An 18,342-nucleotide genomic window follows, 5' to 3' on the forward strand; every position below is an offset into this window, starting at 1 on the left:
TATCACTTATTGGAGACTTTGCACTTGTATGTTTTGGCTACAGGAGCTGCAAGTCTGAGAGGTTTTGTCTAAACAGTAGATTGCCAGTTTTACACAAAGTCAGGAAGAGCTTTTGTTTTCATTTTTACTTGAGGGGAAGAGATCTAGTTCTGTTGTCACAGAGGCAACATGCATGGATTCACTTTCACTCTCTTTTCAAGAGAATTAAATATGTAGAAACACCATGCACAGTGGCATGCTATTTTAAAGCAAACACTGGAACATGTATTCAGATCTGGTGCTTCAGCAAAACAGAGAAGGCTGCAAATTACCCTTTTCAGTAAGTCAGCAAAGAACAAACTATTTAATCCAGCCTGATCCAGGAGAGAAGATACAGATAACTAAGTAATACCATGTACTTTGTAGTGGAATTTCTACATTTTAAAGATGTCTTATTTCTCCAATAGCCTAAGACATAACAAAGTAAATACTCAGATATTGATGATGTTGTCCTGCCTCTAGCTTTCCTAACCTGGTTGAGAATATCCTGTAAGACTGTAAGAAGATCTAATACAAAATTTAATCAGGTGTTTGACTGAGCTACAGTTGAAATCCTGGCATACATACATGGAAAAAAAAACTCCCTCAACTGTAAATGACAAATCGCATCACTGAAGCTATTGCCAGGAAAGCGAGTCACTTAAGATCAGCTAAAATATAGAAGACACATGCCTACACTCACTAATGAGAAGGAATAGCAGTCATGTATCTGCACAGGCATGCAGCTTAGAAAGTACACTATGAGACTGGGAAGCCTGATCTTCCACCGAATGATACATGATTTTGGCAATTCCTTTCTTTGTTTTGCTCCCCATTACCAAATGAAGATAATGACATCCCCAAGGTACAACAGGTATCAGATCTGGTGACAAAAGCCCTGGAAATTCCATCTCAGAAAGGCAAGTGTACAAGAAGCATAACTGAGACTGACTGCTCCGTCCTTTTTTCTTCATCATCAGCCACAAAACTCCCTTGTGTTTGAAGAAGCCTCGTGTTAGTGCTACTAACATTTAGGTTGTTGCTATTTTAAAGCCCAGGAAATCCTACATTTCCTTATTGCCTTTTACAAAACACAAACAAGTTATTTACAGCAGAACCTGATACTTTTCCCTTAAGAAATGAAGATTCAAAATATTTCCAAACATGGTCATTTAAAAAGCATCTAGGAGACTTTAATTTCTTGCTGCCATTAGAAAATAAACTATCAAAGCAGAGTCCAAAACAAAACAAAAAAAAAAAAAGGAAAAAAAAAAAGAAAAGAAAAAAGAAAAGAGGATAAACCTGAGTTTATCAGGTCATTTTCATTAGCACCAGCACCACATCCTTCTTTAACAAGAAGATGTAAAACATTTATCAGATATAAATACAAGGGAAAGACACAACGGAGTATCCACAATGCCTGCCAAATGCCACATCAGTAGATTCCTGGGAGTGCCATGTCCCAAATCTGCAGCTTCTGGGTGGAACAGACCTCCCCTCCTTTGGGCACAGCCTCAGGTACACGTGTTGTTTGCATGTTTAAAGACATCTGAAACAGGCAGATTCTCAAGTGGCTGGTTATATCTGTGTGGCTGAAGCAAAGATGATGGGCTTTTTCCCTTCCTATGCACACTCTCTGATTTCATTGTTCTTTCTTTACTCATGAGGTCAGACAGCTGTGGCAATAAACAGCTTTTTCTTGCCTTCAGACTCACACACATATAGACCCGCTGCTCCAAAACAGAAATATAACTTTTCTCTGAAAAAAACTATGGCTTTTGTTACATTCTGGTACAGACTGAATGCCATTCCACTTTTTCCAAGCAGTGCTCATGTCATGTAAACCTAAGAAAAGGGAGAGGAGGAGAGGGAGTGAAACTCTTCTATTATTTATCAGCCACATAATCTAGTGTTTGCCCCCACAAGCTGTTTCAGAGATCTATGGATGCAGCATCTGCAGAAGATTTTCTCCCATTAATACTTTTAGCCATGATGATTTACAACACAACACAAAATTCACACGCCACTGAATGCTGTGAATTTTTGGGTTTGTCCTCAGAAATTATTTGAAAAATTAGATTCCTTTGCCATTATGTTGTAACAGTGTGCTACAAAGTAGGATCTATACACTGCACATTTATCAAAGCTCATAAGTTATTGATGTGACTCTTAAAGACTAAGCTGATTAAGCCATTCCACTTTTGGTGATTTACATAATTATACTTTATGTACGTTTTACTTACTATTCTGGTGCCTACAACCAACTTTTGAGGAAACATTGCGTGTACTCCTTTTTACCTGGAAGCAATCAGAATTGCTCTACAAATGCACTTTTATACAAGAGCAGAGGTCTTGGCAAGAATCTCAACTACTTGTTTCAAAGCAGTGGGTAATAACCAGGAGAAAAGAATAATACTCATCATCACCTCTTTATAGTCCTGTGACTGCTCATTTGTTTATATCACAACAGCATCTAAATAAAAGACCACAGACATTTGCTAGTTGTTTGACAGATAAGTGTAATTTGGGCACTTATCCACCTGCCTGTTCTAACCAAAAAGCTGTTTCCAAACTGCCCCAGAAAGCCCTGGACACACCAAGGGTACTCGTTTTCAAAGCATGTGTTCCTTTTCTGTTATCTGACACAAATCAAACATTGTGTTCTGCATTCCACTGTGAAAATCGTGCTCTTGGAATTCCCCTCCATGCCAGCTGGGAGGAGGCAAGCAGAAAAGCAGTCACCTAAGCTGGCTTCTCCTAAAGGGAAAGTCAGGAGGGGAGAACAATGCACATACAAAACAAGAGGGGCAGAAGGGAAGTGAGTCAGGGTTGCCGGAAAATATTTACTTGCAGATGCGAACACAAAGGAATCTCAAGCATTCCTTGCCTGAGCGGTGGATTTGTTGCCACAGGCTATTTAAGGTAGAAATCTGCCATATTTATCCTCCAGCCATGTCAGTTGAAGTTATTCCCCCAGGGCCCTGACAGCACAACATCACTTTGCAAGACATGCCCAGCTGTGCAAGGAGGCTCCCCATCTTACGTTAGAAAGGAAGTTCATGCCTAAATCCTTTTCAGGACAGCAAGAGAGATGAGAAAAATTGCAAATGATCTTGAAGCAAGGATGGCAGAAGCAGGGACCCTGAGCCCCCTAGCTCCATCAAAATTGGTTTGTGTGACCTTTGGCAAGTCACCCAGTTTTGTGTCTCAGTTTTGCCTCCCAATACCCACCCACACACTTTAATGCACTTGTGTACAGCTGACAGAAGGCTGGAAAACTCTTCCAGAAGGCAGGCAGGGTGAAACATCCGAGCTTGAAAGCAGCAGTGAAACAAGCCCCAGATATCTTTCAGACTAATATTATTCTTTCAGTAGGTGTGGTGGCAGAGAGGGATCACCATGTTTTCCAAGTGCTGCTCTGGAAGCTATGCCAGACATCTTCAACACAGTAATCTCAGGATATGGGACTGACTCAGACTCCTGAATGCTGGACAAAGAGGGCAACAGGACCCCAGAGGTGAAAATGAGCAAGGATCAGATGAATCACCTCACTGTGTAACTCCTCCTCCTGCGTGACTCTCCTCTAGTGGACACGCTATCAGCGAGAATCAGCTAGTGCTGGTTTCTTGCTAGACCTTCTGCAAACCTGTCAGCCAGCACTGACAGCTGCAGCCCACATGGTACCCTGGAGCAAGGCAGGGACCCTGGAACTGCAAAGTAGCCAAGAGCACCTCATGTTTAGCCCTTCTGCTTGAAGGAGCCCTGCTACAAAGACCCTTCCCCTGCCACAAGCGTCAGGGTGGGAATCAAGATGCTTGAGATCTGTGCTGGGGTACTGCAAGCAGCCACAGTAGCACAACACCACAGCAGCAATACAAGTTCAGCACTGCATGCCTGCAAAGAAATACTGCTGATAATTAGCACTGAAAACACTACTATAAACAACTGCACTACTTGTGTCACTAGTGCTATCCCCAGTTTGGGGCAGGTTGAAGATGGGCATTAATAAAATCATCTTGTAGCTCCCATGGTCCTTCAGGTTTATGCCCAAGCAAGCCAGGAGTTAAACATTAAAATTATAGTATACTTTTCACACCTGAAATATTTTTCATCAGTATCAGAGTGCCCAGATAATTTATATATCACAAATATGATTTGGCAGGATTAAATTTGAAAATGATCTATCAAGGATTTGTTATTGGAAGGGAAAACATTTGCAGCATACAACAGACCAACAGAAGAAAAGCCTGATTGCTGTGATGAATAATGCATATTGCCCATGGTACTAATTAACCTTATACTCCAGTAAGATATTATGGAACAATAAGGCTAATCTGATTGTGGCCTGACACTCTTCCCAATGGCATCTGGAAATCAGTCTTTGAAACATGTAAAATTTGAATTTGTTAAACCAGAAGCCATTGCTGAATAAACTTTCAGGACTATTTTTGTTTCTCTATGTCCACAGCCCACACTGTTTTCATGCACGTACGCAGCGCAGAACACTGAAGGTGACTCCACGACCAGAGATGCTCTAGCTTGGCTTTCCATGGGCCCTCACCCACCTGCCAGCAGCACACAAGCAATAACAGGGGGCCTCCCACTAAATCCCACAATGCGCACTCAGTCCTACAGACAGAACTGCAGTGCGACTCTTGGGCTGCCTCCGCTTCTTGCCAACCTGAGTGGCAAAATACTTACAGTAAGCTCAGTGAAAATGAACACTACAACTTTAGGCTGGTGCTTTTATGACTCCAACCTAAGAGTAAATGCCTTCACTTGAAAAAAATCATTCTAGTTTGGGCTGGTTTTTCTTTTCTTGTAAAATACTAATTTTTCTTCTTAGCACAGAGCTACATGTGGTATTAAACAGAGATGCCACATTAGAGGCATCATGTTTTTAGTGGTGTGCACAGTGCCCACAAAGTACAGCAAAACAACTTGCACGTACCTGAATGGCTGAAGACAAAGGAGGAGTCATGCACAGGTATCTTGATAAAAACTTTTTGTGTCAGTTTACAGAGTCATAGAATCAAGTTGCCAGACAACACTGGCCAGTGTTTTACACACCAAGGTCTGACCTAGCATGGCCTTCTATTGGGAAAAAAAGACAACAAAAAACTAAATCTACAACAAAAGAAAAAAATACCCAAACCAAACAAACAAAACAGGAGAAAAGAAGAGGCCACCAAATCAAACAGTCCCACAATATTTCAGAAGGGCAGGATTTGGCAGGGAGCACTTCCCCCCATCTACCAGGGCACTTAACATGCTGCATCAGAGCCAGTGCGTGACCCAATGCCTTCACCATCAGGATGACACAACTCGTCAATGCCATTAGCCACGGTCAGAGCTCTGTCAATAACAGACTCACACAACGATTTCACTAGACCCCGAGCACCAGATTTCCAGCTGGCAGCCATCCCACATACCCCAGCAAAAACACACCAGGACTGACTGCTGAGTACTGTGTTACTGATGCATCCAGGAGACAAGAGCCTGAAGACATCAACGATGAGGCTGCCAGGTGCAGAGCTCTTGCTCAGTTGAGCACACAGCAGCACCTTGGGGAAGGCTTCCTATGATGCACCATGTCCTGCAGTCAGGCTCAAGGGCTGCTATACCATTTTAAACTAATTACAGTGAGAAGTGACTCAAAAGTTCTTCCTTACTCTGTTCAATGGAGAAGAGTGCAGAAACAGGTGGATGAATGTTAGCCTGTGTCCCCCTGCATTACACGAGAAAAAGACAACACAAAATGCCAGAAACTGATATTTGGGAATTTTGGAGGAGATCAGGATCAGACCTCTTGCAGACAAATAGATCTGAGTTATACCAATTATCATGAACTAAATTTCCTTCCTATAGGCTGTGTTCTGCTGGCAGTCAGTACAACACTTGATAAATATATAGGCCAGGAAATAATTTAGTTAACATATCATAAAGGATTATCATCTCCCTCCCACCAAAATCAATGATAAAATCCCCACTGACTAAAAAATGCAAAAGATCACACTGCAATTCATTTCTGCCAGGAAACCTGCAGCCAGATGTATCAGTCTGGCAGCACTACCCTGCAGCAAGGTCTCTCAGTGTTATTTCTGCCAGGCTCACTAGTGCAGGCACATCAGGATGGTTTCTTTCTCTCTCTAGTACTAGCTAGACTCTCAATCTGGACCAAAATGCCTTTGCACATGAATGATCAATTAAGTCTCTCGAGCATAAGCTTGTCTCCACATCTGCCTGTGTGGGCCCACGCTGCCCTGACCCAAGCCATATCTGTAGGCATTACCCCCATCTAAATTCCCTGCTGACGGCTTTGTTGAAGGATGCTGCTGCTGTCACAACACAAGAGCAGGTCCTAGCTGCTGTGACACTTCATTTGTCTGGGCAGCAGCAGTGCCTGGAAGGATGACTGCCCTGTTTTAGTGGAAGTATGCAAGATAATCAAGGCCAGCTAAGCAAACTAGTTTTGACACATTAAATCATGCTTGAACTGTGAAAGCAAAGAAAAATAATGTAAAAGCTCTTGGAAAAAAATTACAAATAAATAAATAATATGGGCCAGTCTTGTGCCCAGGGAGGGGAGAAAAGCTTTTATCTAAGCCTGACTGAGGGCTTCAGGTAGGCAGAGAGGGAAAGATTATTTTCCAAGACAGACACCTGCCTTTTTCTTCATAGGTTTGTAGCATTTCACTTCTATAAAGAGTCCCTTGTTGATCATCTGCTCTGGCAGTAAAAGAGCATCAGGTGCTCGAGCAAAAAGCAGACCCAAAATCAGGTAGGACAGGAAGAGTAAAATCACATCACCTGTCTGCTTACCCCTTACCAGCACACTCATGCGCCTACAAATGCCCTGACCAAAATCTGCTTTGGTACTGGAGGGTCCCATGATTATTTTGGCTACAGTACTCTGTGAGCCTTAAGCTATTTTTGCCTCAAATTCCCTCTGCAGGCACTTTGCTCTAGACATTGCAGCCTGCAATGACAACACTCAATCTGCTGCAAGTCAACCATTGCAATGCAGGAAATCCCAGCAGCACAGGGTCACAGGGCATCTGTGGACCTTGGCAATTATATATGGCATCTCCCCATCATCCTGGACTTCTTCCTCCCTGCTGTGAATTTCTTCCAGTAATTAACATGCCCAATTGCCTTGGATTTATACTAATAAAACACTGGCTCCTGTCCCAAGATTCCAACATTGCTGTCGCTTCTTGAACCTGCCAGAGCCCCAGTGGTAATGAAGTCCACAGTCCTAGCTCTGTTACTGCCTGGGTTGCAAGCTATCTCAGAAGCAGTTTGGAGCTGGGAAGCTGCAGCCCGCAGGTTGCTTCCACCAAATTACAAATTAGCACATTCCCCATGCTCTGCAGTAATTAAAAATCTTCCTTTCCACGCAGCTTTTGAAGGCAACACTGTGACCTCTGTCACCATTGCAATGGGATGACAGACTGTCCAAGGCAGTGTAAGCCCTCGAATGCGTTATTTGTGGAATTAGTACGGTACCAGAGCGACTCCTCAGCCCAGGCAGGAGACAGGGATTTCACCTGGGTAGCAACCATCACTTGGAGTTCAACAAAGATCATGTTGGCTCCCTAGGCAGGCTCCCTTCATTCGAGTAATACCAGTCACACACATGCAGAGGGACTGGACAGTCTGCTGGGGCAGGGGATGCTTTTTTTTATATATGCAGAGGGTCTGGTAGTCAATAATGCTGATGTTTTGGCAGTGAAATGGGCCCTTGGGCAGAGATGGATTCTTTGGCATGGCTGCCACACTAGGCAGAGCCTCTAGGTGATGTGAGAGTCCTGTTCAGAAAATGCACCTCCAGGCCAAGTGTTTTTTTGAAAGAAAGCATCTAACTGAGGCAAGCTTTTTGAAATGACAATTTCTGTTCAAATTCCATCTCTAGAGTAATGTTAATTTCACTGTTATTTCCCAATGAATCCTCCTGGAGAGGATGATCTTAAAAGGGCTTTAGGTTAGTCTATGGGCATAAAAAGAGCACATGAGATCAAGCTGACACCCAAAATCCTGGTTCAGGTTCTAGTCTCTGGATGTCACTGAATAACTCAGTCCCCAGCCCAAGGCTGTTGTTTGTAAAACTGGGAATAGTGACCTGACCTACTTCATGAAGTGGGTAGTTCAGGATCCAACAGAGGAAAGCCCTTCACATGACCTGGAAGCGGTTTTAATAGTCTGCATTAACTATTTCTTTCCTCACACTGAAACACTCACTTCTCAAGTGGCAGCTAAAGTACTCATAAGCTAGTCAAAGCCTACTGCGAGGACTTGGTTCAGGATACCCCTCCAAGCGTCACTGCAAGAATGGGTCACATCTCAAGTCAGCACTACCCCGAGTGCCACACTGATCAGACAAACCTGTCAGAGAGGCTGAGCCCACCACCATCACTGCCACAGTGGGCTCTGTGAGGACCACGAAGACGCAGATGAAGATGCTCTGCTGATGTGTATCCTCTCCCACCCATCCTGCTTCCAGGAATATAACTGTGGGTGGCATGAGAAGGCATGCAGGCAGGGATAGTCTTCTTTCAACCCTCCCAGCCAGGGAGTTTGTCCTGATACTGCCACTTACCTGCAGCTCTTAAAGCCTGAGTTTTCAGGAGAAGGGTAGTACAATTTTTCTTGGCATTAAACTGATTGACTGTCATTTACAGTGAGAAGAAAGTTGTCACCTTAAATCCCAGTTCTTCAAACTTCAGCTGCATTTTTAAGGACATAAATCTATTAAGACAGGTGTACGAAAGTAATAAGGGACATCCACAAGCCTTGAATTGCCTCTTTTGTCTTGTTCTTTTTTTTTTTTCTCTAATCTGTTTTGTGTATACATTTTGGGGTTTATGTAACACCTACCCCTCTGAATTTGCTCCAGTACTAAAAACCTCTTAACCACCCTGAGGGAAATAAAAAATGGAAGCTCATCAGAACCATGTTCAATACAATCTGTGTTGTTCATACATACAATTCTGTCTATACTAGATTAACATCTTCAGTGACAGAAAATGAACAATCTTCCAGCAAAATAAACAGGTATCTCTTTTATCATGAAGAGCAGATTCAACTCTTTCTACAGACATATCTATTACAGTTTCATTGCTCTTACTTAATTTTACTGAACACTTACCTTGTAAAGGATACAAGTTTATTCAGCTAAAGAAAAAAAAAAAAAAATATAAACTGTGAATCTGTCCATACAAGGCACAATTGTAGCCTGCTTTTGTGAAGCCTAGATTTCAACCTCAATTTTAACCCAGAGCAAGTGAAAATGGTCAAGATGTAAAGCATGCAGAGAGGAAAGCTTATTATTGAAATGTCAACACATCATTAACTACTGCTAAGTGTTTCTAAACGAGAAATACAAAACTGAAAACCCAAATTATGAGTAAAACAATAGTACCACTTCATTTTAATATCCCATATAAATTAGGTGGAATGAGGGTTCTGGCAAACGAGCTCTAGCAGGCCCTTGGCAGTTCAAGTGGTTGCAGCGACCCTTCTGTTACAGATCACCATCTAGGGAGAGTGCCCCCAGGCCAGGACATCAAGACAAGCACTCCACTGATCACATCAGTCATGGGCAAACTATCCAGTTTTAGAGAGCCAGCAGCAGCTTCCAGCACTGGGGCAGAGTGGGCAGCTGGGGACAGCTGTATCTTAAATCAAGGCAATTAAATTCACTGCATTGCCAACAAGCATTCATGCACTTTATCCTTAGTGGTTTTCCAGAGTCCTTAATTGTTTCAAAAAACCACAATTAATAAGTGAGCTGTTTCCAAGCCATTCAAAGTCAAAGCTGGCAATCAAAGGAATCTAACCACACCATGGCCAACATTCCTTTTGTCCTGCAACACCTCTGCCATCCCATAATTTAACAAATTCCCTAATCTACCAATGGATACAGTATCTTCAAGAATGATAAAACCAAACAAAGGCACCACTCAAGTAAATATCATTTGTTATCTAGGACCAGACTAAAAAGCATACCCTAAGATCTGTCCCAAAATATCTTATGGTTAAGAAGCAAACATGACCTTCACAGTTTACACTGCTGAAGCCATTTCCAAACCTTATTTTGTTTGCACTGCTCAATCTGTACTTTGTGAAGGGAATAAAGTACTTCTTAACTGTCCTTCTGAAAGGTGACTGCACAGCAGCCAGACTGCAAAGAACAGGAAGGTTAAGTTGGTCAAAGCAGCAGCCTAAAAGCATCACTGCAGAACAAGGAAAAGATCTTCAGTCCTTGGGGTTATGAGTATACAAGGCAGTGCAGAAAGTTACAGCTCATTAGTAAAACATAAACTATTGCACATAGATGGACACTGTGCCTCCTATAATAAGGAGGGCAAATATACCCACACAAAACAAAACAAAGAGAGCAATGTTTAATCAGTCCTGCTGCAATACAATTTTGATCTGTGCAAAACATTTCCCTGCTCTCGTTAATTATTTCAGCTGCAGAACAAAACATCTAAATATATACATGCACACATCTCTCTACAGAATAAAACCCATTCTCCCTTCAGTGACAACTGCATTTTGCATTCAAGTAACTTTCTTCACATTTGAAAAGAGAATACACACTGTGTGGCCAAAAATTCAGCTATTCTGACAATAGCTGGGTTTGTGACTAATTAAAATTAACTAGGTACTTCAGCTCATAATTATATAAACACCTAGCATGCTATATTCCCAGCCAATTTGGTTTTAATCAGAAAAATGCACAAGAAGTATGAATGATGGGCAAAGAACTCCCTGGAGGGGCAACTGTATTTCCAGATTCAGTATTCTCCATATACCAAATATTTCCATCACTGTTTTTCTCGCCATGTAATCACCTCCCAGTAGAACAATTAAAAAGAGATTTTTTTAAATTTTTTTTTTTTTTTTAATATCCCCGGACTTTGCTTGCTTTCCACTCCCCTATGAAGGTAAAAGCACACTTGCCTTATCCACCTGAGTCCCAGCTGGGAAGTCTCCCACAAGACAGGCAGGATTTAGCAGTATGCTGCCTTTCTAGCATAGGTAACAAGGAGGAGGGGGGGAGAGAGAGAATTCAGCCAACACGAGGCAGAGAGGCAGGCAAGTTGTGGAATGGACTGAAGAAAAGTTGCCCCCTACTGCAGCTATAACAGTCATAAAAATGGAAACGGTGCTCTGGAGCAAAAGACCAAGTTTCAAAATGAGATTACCTGTGCAGCAGCATGTTTCCATTTCTAGAAAGAAGGAGACAGGGAAGGCAATGGCTGCACTGTTGTCCTGCACTGTGTCACCTGAGAAAACCATACATCATATGCAAATACACAGGGTTTTCTTTATTGTGGTATCAGCTATCTGTTTTATTCACACGTCAGGCCTCTGGGATGGCTGCTGTGCAGGCTCAGAAACACAAGAGTTGTAAAGCATGGCTCTGCCATCACTCCATTTTAAGTCCTCAGTTGTCTCCCAGCCCTCCACAGATGGTACCTTCTGCTCCTCAGCAGCCGAGGGTCACTACCTCTGCCTGCTGGCTCCTGCACAGCTGTAAATAAATAATTGCCTCTGAGTATCCTTCGAGTGGCTCATCAAGGGATGGCAATCACTGCTCTGGGAAAGTGCCTTCAAATAGTCTGCACTGATTGCTCTGCTTTTGGAGGAAGATGAGTAGTTCTGCTTCACCCCCAATCAGCCAGCAACAAAATCATCCAGGAACTGATTCAGCAGGTAAACTTCTATACTACATAAGCTAGATGTCAATTAGTTTTAATTAAGTCCAAAATAAATGACCTGTGAACACAACATTTTTCTGCAGCCCTTGTTTTCTGCAAGAAACTCATTTCTCTTGGCAAGGGCTCAGCTGAATCACAACACAAGTAATGAACAATCAGCAAAAATAAATATGGTTTTGTAAATGCATTGAGGTATGTTCAGCAAAGTTGATTAAGGGAAAAATAATCAAACAAACATCAATATTTAAGACAGCAGAAGGGCTTGAACATTCTAGAGGTGTTTTACAAAAAAAAAAAAAAAAAAAAAAAAAAAAAAATCCAGGTATTTTTTCTGGCAGCAGCTCCTTTCCAAAACCACAAACTATACCCTAACCCATCTTTCCTCCAGCTCTCCCTCAGAAGACAGCAAGGGTGAAGGAAGATATCACTGAGTTTTCCTCCATTATTTTGTCCACCTCTAACATCTGTAAGCTTGTCTATACCTGCTAGCTAGCTAAAACCAGCTGTACTCCTTTTGATGTGTCTTCAAGTGGCAGCATGCACAGAGAGTGTCATGACCTCCTGAACTCATTACTCACCTTTTCACTTTGGCTCTCCTTCTGTGTAATTTTTCTTTTCTTCCATTTTTTCTTTACTCAAATATTTAATTTATTTGTGCTTCAGCTCTAAAGTCATCTGAAAAAAAGATCAGGCTCTGCCAAATCAATTACATTTGCAGCCCACTGGGCACTAGCCAGACCTCACCACTGCAAATGTGTTTGGCTCTCATTAGCTTAACATGTCAACATCCCCTCTCTTCCAATTGCACAGGCTCAACTGTCTTTAAAGGCATAAAAGTAAGTACTTCTTGCTGCTCACTGAAAACATATTGGGCTGAAGGTGAGGATGAATACAAAGAGAAGTGCCACAAGGTGCCCTTCTCACAGTATTTATTTCCTACACAAACCCCAGTGGTGAGTGCTGCTATTTACAGTAAGCAACTAAAACAGAAGTTACAATAAAACTCATCTATGCCAGTGCAGGAAGAAGGAAAGCAGAGATTGGGCGGACTTTTTTTTTTGGTCAAACCCCTAAATGGGTACAGGGAGAAATGTCAGTGGTGCTAAACCAATTTTTACAGCATTTTAGGATCTGTCCCTCAGCCCTGGTTGAGTACTGCCTGCTAGGGCAGAGACCACCATTAGGAGACTTGAAACTGGCCAAGCAGACTTGAAAGCAGGCATCTTCCTCAAGGATCCATTCAGAAAGCACCAGATGAACTGAGGCAAAGCCCATAAGCATCAGTCCTTTAGTGGTACCAAACCACCTCTGGAAACCAGCATAGAAATTCACAGAGCAACTGCTTTAATTTCTCTTATTAACTAGCACAGCAATATATTCTTGTGAATAATGAACCTTAACACTGGTCCTTTACAAACATGTCCTAACACAGTCACAATTTACCTCTAGCTGTCCTTAGCAGTTGCTGATGAATGTGCCAGCTTGCCAAAAGAGGTGTAAAATTCCAAATAGTTTGGGTTTTTCACAGTAACTACTTCCTAACTGCCTATAATAATTGACAGAGTGAGCACATTATATAAGGAGATTAGACCATGTCATATTTACAACCTCAGAGTCCCCAGTGAGAGAAATTGCTCAGCTGTTACTGTCAGTGCCTTCTTCAAACAGGAACCCTGCTGACAAGATGATGAATTCAGAACATCATTGCCAATTAATGATTTGTAGGCAGAAGGGATTTCAATAGTTCCCATATGTTTGTGAGGATGACTGGGATTTACATCACCTCTCATAAAAGAATGTAGTCTGCTCTGTCCAGACGTGACACCAGAGATTGGAAAATGTCATCTTTGCAGTAGAAATTTTAATAAACAAAGCCAGGCTCTTCTGTGTTGGAAATGTTTCTCAAAGCATGGTGATGAAAATCCTGCTTACTAAGTGGAAGCAAACTGGGAGACCACTTGCAAGATGCACCCAAGTGATTTACAAACCACAGGTCAGAAGTTATTTAGGTGTTTGTGAAAGCTACACAGCAGAGTGCCAAGACCACCACTATGTCAGCCAGGAGCATGGAGTGCATTCCCTTAGCATCAATCAGACCGTGGAAAAAAAAATTCAGCATTTACAAATACCTAGGACCTTTCTTGGTGTTACTTACTCTGCTCAGGGATGCAAAGTTTAACTTCACTGTCCCAGAAGACAATCTCATCTTTCTGAACGTAACAATAACCAAACCAGAAAGTGTTTTACTCACATGGGATATCGACATGAACTCCCATACACGCTGAATACAGACCTCCTGAACTGCCTAAGGCTGAATGCCTTCTATAAACAGAACATCTTGGAGCCAACCAGCAGGGAAAGCTTAGTACAATGACCTGGGGTAAACGCAGGACATCCAAATGGGGCCCTCAAACAGAATTTGCCATAGGTACTCAAGTCCCATTGATTTGGTGATGGAATTTAGGGCTATCCCACAAAAAAAAAAAAAAAAAAAAAAAAAAAAAAAAAGAAGAAGAAAAAAAAGAATTACTGGTTTTAACACCTCTAGAGCAATAAAGTGATAAAAATCCTATAAGAATCCTTTTGAGGGTGCAGGCTGCAGTGAGGTAAAGAGCAGTTTATGTGGATATACCTTAGGAACAGAGCAGGGATAAACCACCACAAAGCATCTCTACACTTCCTAATTATGATCACAGCCCTGCTTAACATAAATTGAGAGGCCATATACTGTCCTATTAAGAAAAACAAATTAAAAAACCAATCAACCTACACCCAAAACTGGAAAGCACAGCCTTTAATCACTAAGGTCTTCTGAAAGCACACCCCAGATTGCTATCTCAACACTGCAACCCCTCTACAGGCAGCCCAGCTTCAACGATAGTCTCAGGTTTCTGGTTTAAATCTGTATTTTTTGGGTTAGGTGGTTTGGTTCATAGTTGGTTTTTTTTTAATAGTGTTTTTTTGTTTGGTTGGGTTTGGGGTTTTTTTGGGGCTTTTTTTGTTTGGTTGGTTTTTTGTTTGTTTATGAGACCTCTAAGTGTTCTTTGAGAAATGTAGCATCAGAGGACAGGACTTGAAAGGTGACTCACAGAGGACTCCTTTCCTCCAAAAATTCTAGACCTAATACCAAACCAGTGTCTTGTCACTTTGTGACATGGTATTTTCTGCCATAATTATGCAAAACCTTGCTCATCTATCGACCAATATCCCTCGTCTGTGGCAGTCTATATTTCCTCAGCTTGGGATAATGTTGATCTTAGCTCCCCCACCGTACAGTATCAAACACAGAGTCAGTGTTTTCTTCCCCCCTAAAAGGAGAATATTATTAGCACAGGAGAAGCAAAACCAAGACAGATTTTGCTGTAATGATTACATCTGTAGAAAAAGGAGACTGTTCTGGTCAAAAATACCACTCCACATGCTGTTTAGTAGAGGTTTCTCCAACTCAAACATTTCTCTCAAACATTACATTTTCCCTCCATATCAACCTTTGAAGAGATTTGAACTCTCTTCAGGGTCACAAGCTTGTGACCGAGGACTAAGGGATCAAGACCACAGTTTGCTGAGGATAGGCACTGATCTATTCTTTGTACCGCACTACAAACAATAATCAGTATCTGGAGTGAGGTGAAAAGAAAATGCAACACAGACTTCAGCTGAAGTGGAATTCCCCTGCCTTCCCCACAGTATCTATTACAATCCATTATTAAGTGGCTGCAAAGACAAGCCAATTGAGATGGAACTGATAACCAATATATATTAATTTTGCAAAGAGCAAACTGTATTGAAATCATTGTTTACCTTCTCTTTTGCAAGCAAATTAGTTTCAGGCTACCTGTTACATATTTACAACAGAAGGGCAAATTTTATAAACAAGCATGTAATACAGCAAACCATAAAATGAGATTGTACACTCAGAGTACACTGTTGTTCTTTGTAAGTATTCTTTTTAAGGTCTTGAGTTTTACATCTCTAGATCTCTTGCACAAGGCCTCTGATGATTCAGGAGACCTGTGCTGACCAGCAATCTGGCAACCTCAGCCAGCTACTTGTGGGAAAACTTCAGCACATATGGAAGCATTTTTATCAGTGGGACTTTTAGTTTAACTCTGAACAGCTGAGCAGCTTTGTATTAAATTATTTACCAGAGAGGAAAATCAATCAACTCACACCACATCAAATACCCAGCCCCCCATAGAGTGATAAAAACAGAAAAACACTCCTCCAAATACAAAACCAAAATGCATCTTCTATAGAGAGATTAACTTCAAACATTCCCTGGTACAGTCCAGAAAGAAAAGAAACCAGGCTTCTAAGACCCATAAGGAAACCCTGATACTGAGGAAAAATAACATAAATCTCTAAATAACAGATAAGACTACAATTGCCTCATGGACCCAACAGTACAGTGCTCTAAAGGTAATAGAAGAATGCCAGATTCTCCTTGTTGGCAGCTCTATAAGCACCAGCAGCACCTGCACATAGGTGTCAAGTGCCACAACATCCAGCCCAGATCTCTGTCTTCCCGCTGTAACACTTACTCAAAGGACCTCAGTGGAAGTGAGAACCTGATCCACCACTGTCAACTCAACCGGGCACAAAAAACATGAAAGAGTAGAAAGCCCAGACTGCACACCACCTTGGAAGCTCAGCACAGCACCCTCCCTGGGAACCCTTACCTTGGCAGGTGTTGTTCTTCTCCTCATAGCCTGCCTTGCACAAGCACTTCCCGATGGGCACCAGCCATTCCCCCTCTGCACTGCAGTGCATCTTGGGTGCCTCCTCAGTCACCGAGTGGTTGATGCAGACACCTGACACCTCCAGGAGCTGCGAGGAATCCGCACCCGTGATGGTGTCAGGGAAGCGGGCCAGGTTGCGGATCACCGACGGGCACTTCTTGTAGTACACACGCACGGAGACCAGGGCAATGCAGGCACCCACGTCCTGGAAAGCGAGGTAAAATCCCTTCTTTGTCAGGGGCCCAACGTCTCTCACCTCCGTGTTGAGCTTCATCACTCTGTCGCCAAGGTCTAACTCTGTGAAGCTCTCATCAGCAGCAATGGTATCAATCTTGATGTACTGGTTTTCTTTGATGTTCCTCCCATCTTCATCATCTGATTCAAAGTAGTACATGTTAAAAGTCTCCTTGCAGGTCCCAAGTCCTCCTGGAAGGCTGTTACAGTCCCTCAGGGTGAATTTGAGCTCAATGAAGATGCGGGATGCCCCCTCATTAGAGATCCAGCTGGTCAGAAGCCAGTTGTTCTGATTCTGTTCCATTACCTTGCATACTTGGTATGTGTGTATCGGAGCATAGTTTTCATCCACCTCACCAATTTCTTCCCACTGCATGAAAAGGAAAAGTACTTTTTAAAACAGTCACAACTCTTAGCTTTCCCATCTAAAGAGCATCTTGGGCTTCAGAACTCAGGACTTTCAGGGGAAAAAATGTTTTAATTGCCAAGCTTTCTGTACTAGAGGCTTGATACATTCTTGGTAAAGTCAGATAAATGATCCTTTATAAATAGAAAAGGATGCTAGTTAAAACTCTTTGTTTTAGACAGTTCAAAAGTGGGAAAACATATTGCTGGGTTTGTCCACTACTATTCAGTTAGTAAACAAAACAAAAGCAGATGGGGCCATTTCTGTGAGCTTTTCCAATGCATCCACGGTTCGTCTGTCCCCATGCCCCCAGGCTCCTTTCTACCATTTCCTCAAATCACTGCCCCACATAACGAAAACCACACTTCTACAAGCTATTCTCCCCCACCAAGCAGCATGCCAGAAAATCAGTGGAGTGATACACTAAATAAATGAGTCTTTGCTATCCCCAAGTGCACTAGTCAGTGTAGTTCTTGCTCATGCAAAGAGAAGATTACTTCCAATACAGGTTACAGGGATCTGCAAATCTTGAGCTGTTTATGTGCTACACAGGTTTTTAATCAGAGCTTCAGGCAACTTTTTTGCAGCTTTGTGGGAATTGCAGCAACTGCTTGTTCATTTTATTTTTAGCCATGCTCTGAAGGGCATCACTTGGAAGAAATGCTTTTTCCTGGTGCAGCTCAGAGTCAGTAGCATCACAACTCTGCCTACCACAGATACACATTAGCGTTTCCTCTCTGCTTTTGATGATCCTAGTGTTGCATTAAGACATTAGATTAACCATCTAAGTGCAGCAAAGAACACAGGAGAGCGAGTGTTGGTTTCAGTTTTGTTCCCTTCTACTTTTGACCCACTCATCTGCCACCCAACACCTCCTCCATCCTCTGCTCAGCAATGTTGCACACACCTGGTCACAGCTGCGGATGCAGCACAAAGGAAATGCACAGAGCATAATTCAAAGGCACTCCTGTTTCAAGCTGCGTATCTTCTAAGGGCCAAAGGCCAAACTTTTTCCTTGGAAATACAGCCTGAGATAAAGTTGAGAGTGTTCTCAAACCAGATGCCATTACTGCAGAGCTGAGATAGAGCACCCTCAGAGTCAATGTAACAATGAAGAATTTTTTAAAAATGAAGTGCTGTTCTTACATTTTGAATTAAAACGGCAGTAAGAAGTGACATGAGAACATAACCCGATGGTACAGTCAAAAATGAATTA

At 42.2% G+C, this 18,342-nt stretch overlaps 1 protein-coding gene across 9 annotated transcripts in view; it reads right to left on the reverse strand.

The window, feature by feature from the left end:
- The window catches only part of EPHA5 (EPH receptor A5), a 192,224-nt gene that overhangs the window by 130,360 nt on the left and 43,522 nt on the right, over positions 1-18,342 (reverse strand). For all 9 annotated transcript variants that reach the window (XM_038136670.1, XM_038136663.1, XM_038136669.1 and 6 more), the window contains exon 3: positions 16,427-17,090. In XM_038136670.1, coding sequence (XP_037992598.1) covers positions 16,427-17,090 — 664 coding nt within the window. The remainder of the gene's footprint in view (positions 1-16,426; positions 17,091-18,342) is intronic.

Source organism: Motacilla alba, chromosome 4, assembly GCF_015832195.1.
Source record: "Motacilla alba alba isolate MOTALB_02 chromosome 4, Motacilla_alba_V1.0_pri, whole genome shotgun sequence".
Taxonomy (NCBI): domain Eukaryota; kingdom Metazoa; phylum Chordata; class Aves; order Passeriformes; family Motacillidae; genus Motacilla; species Motacilla alba.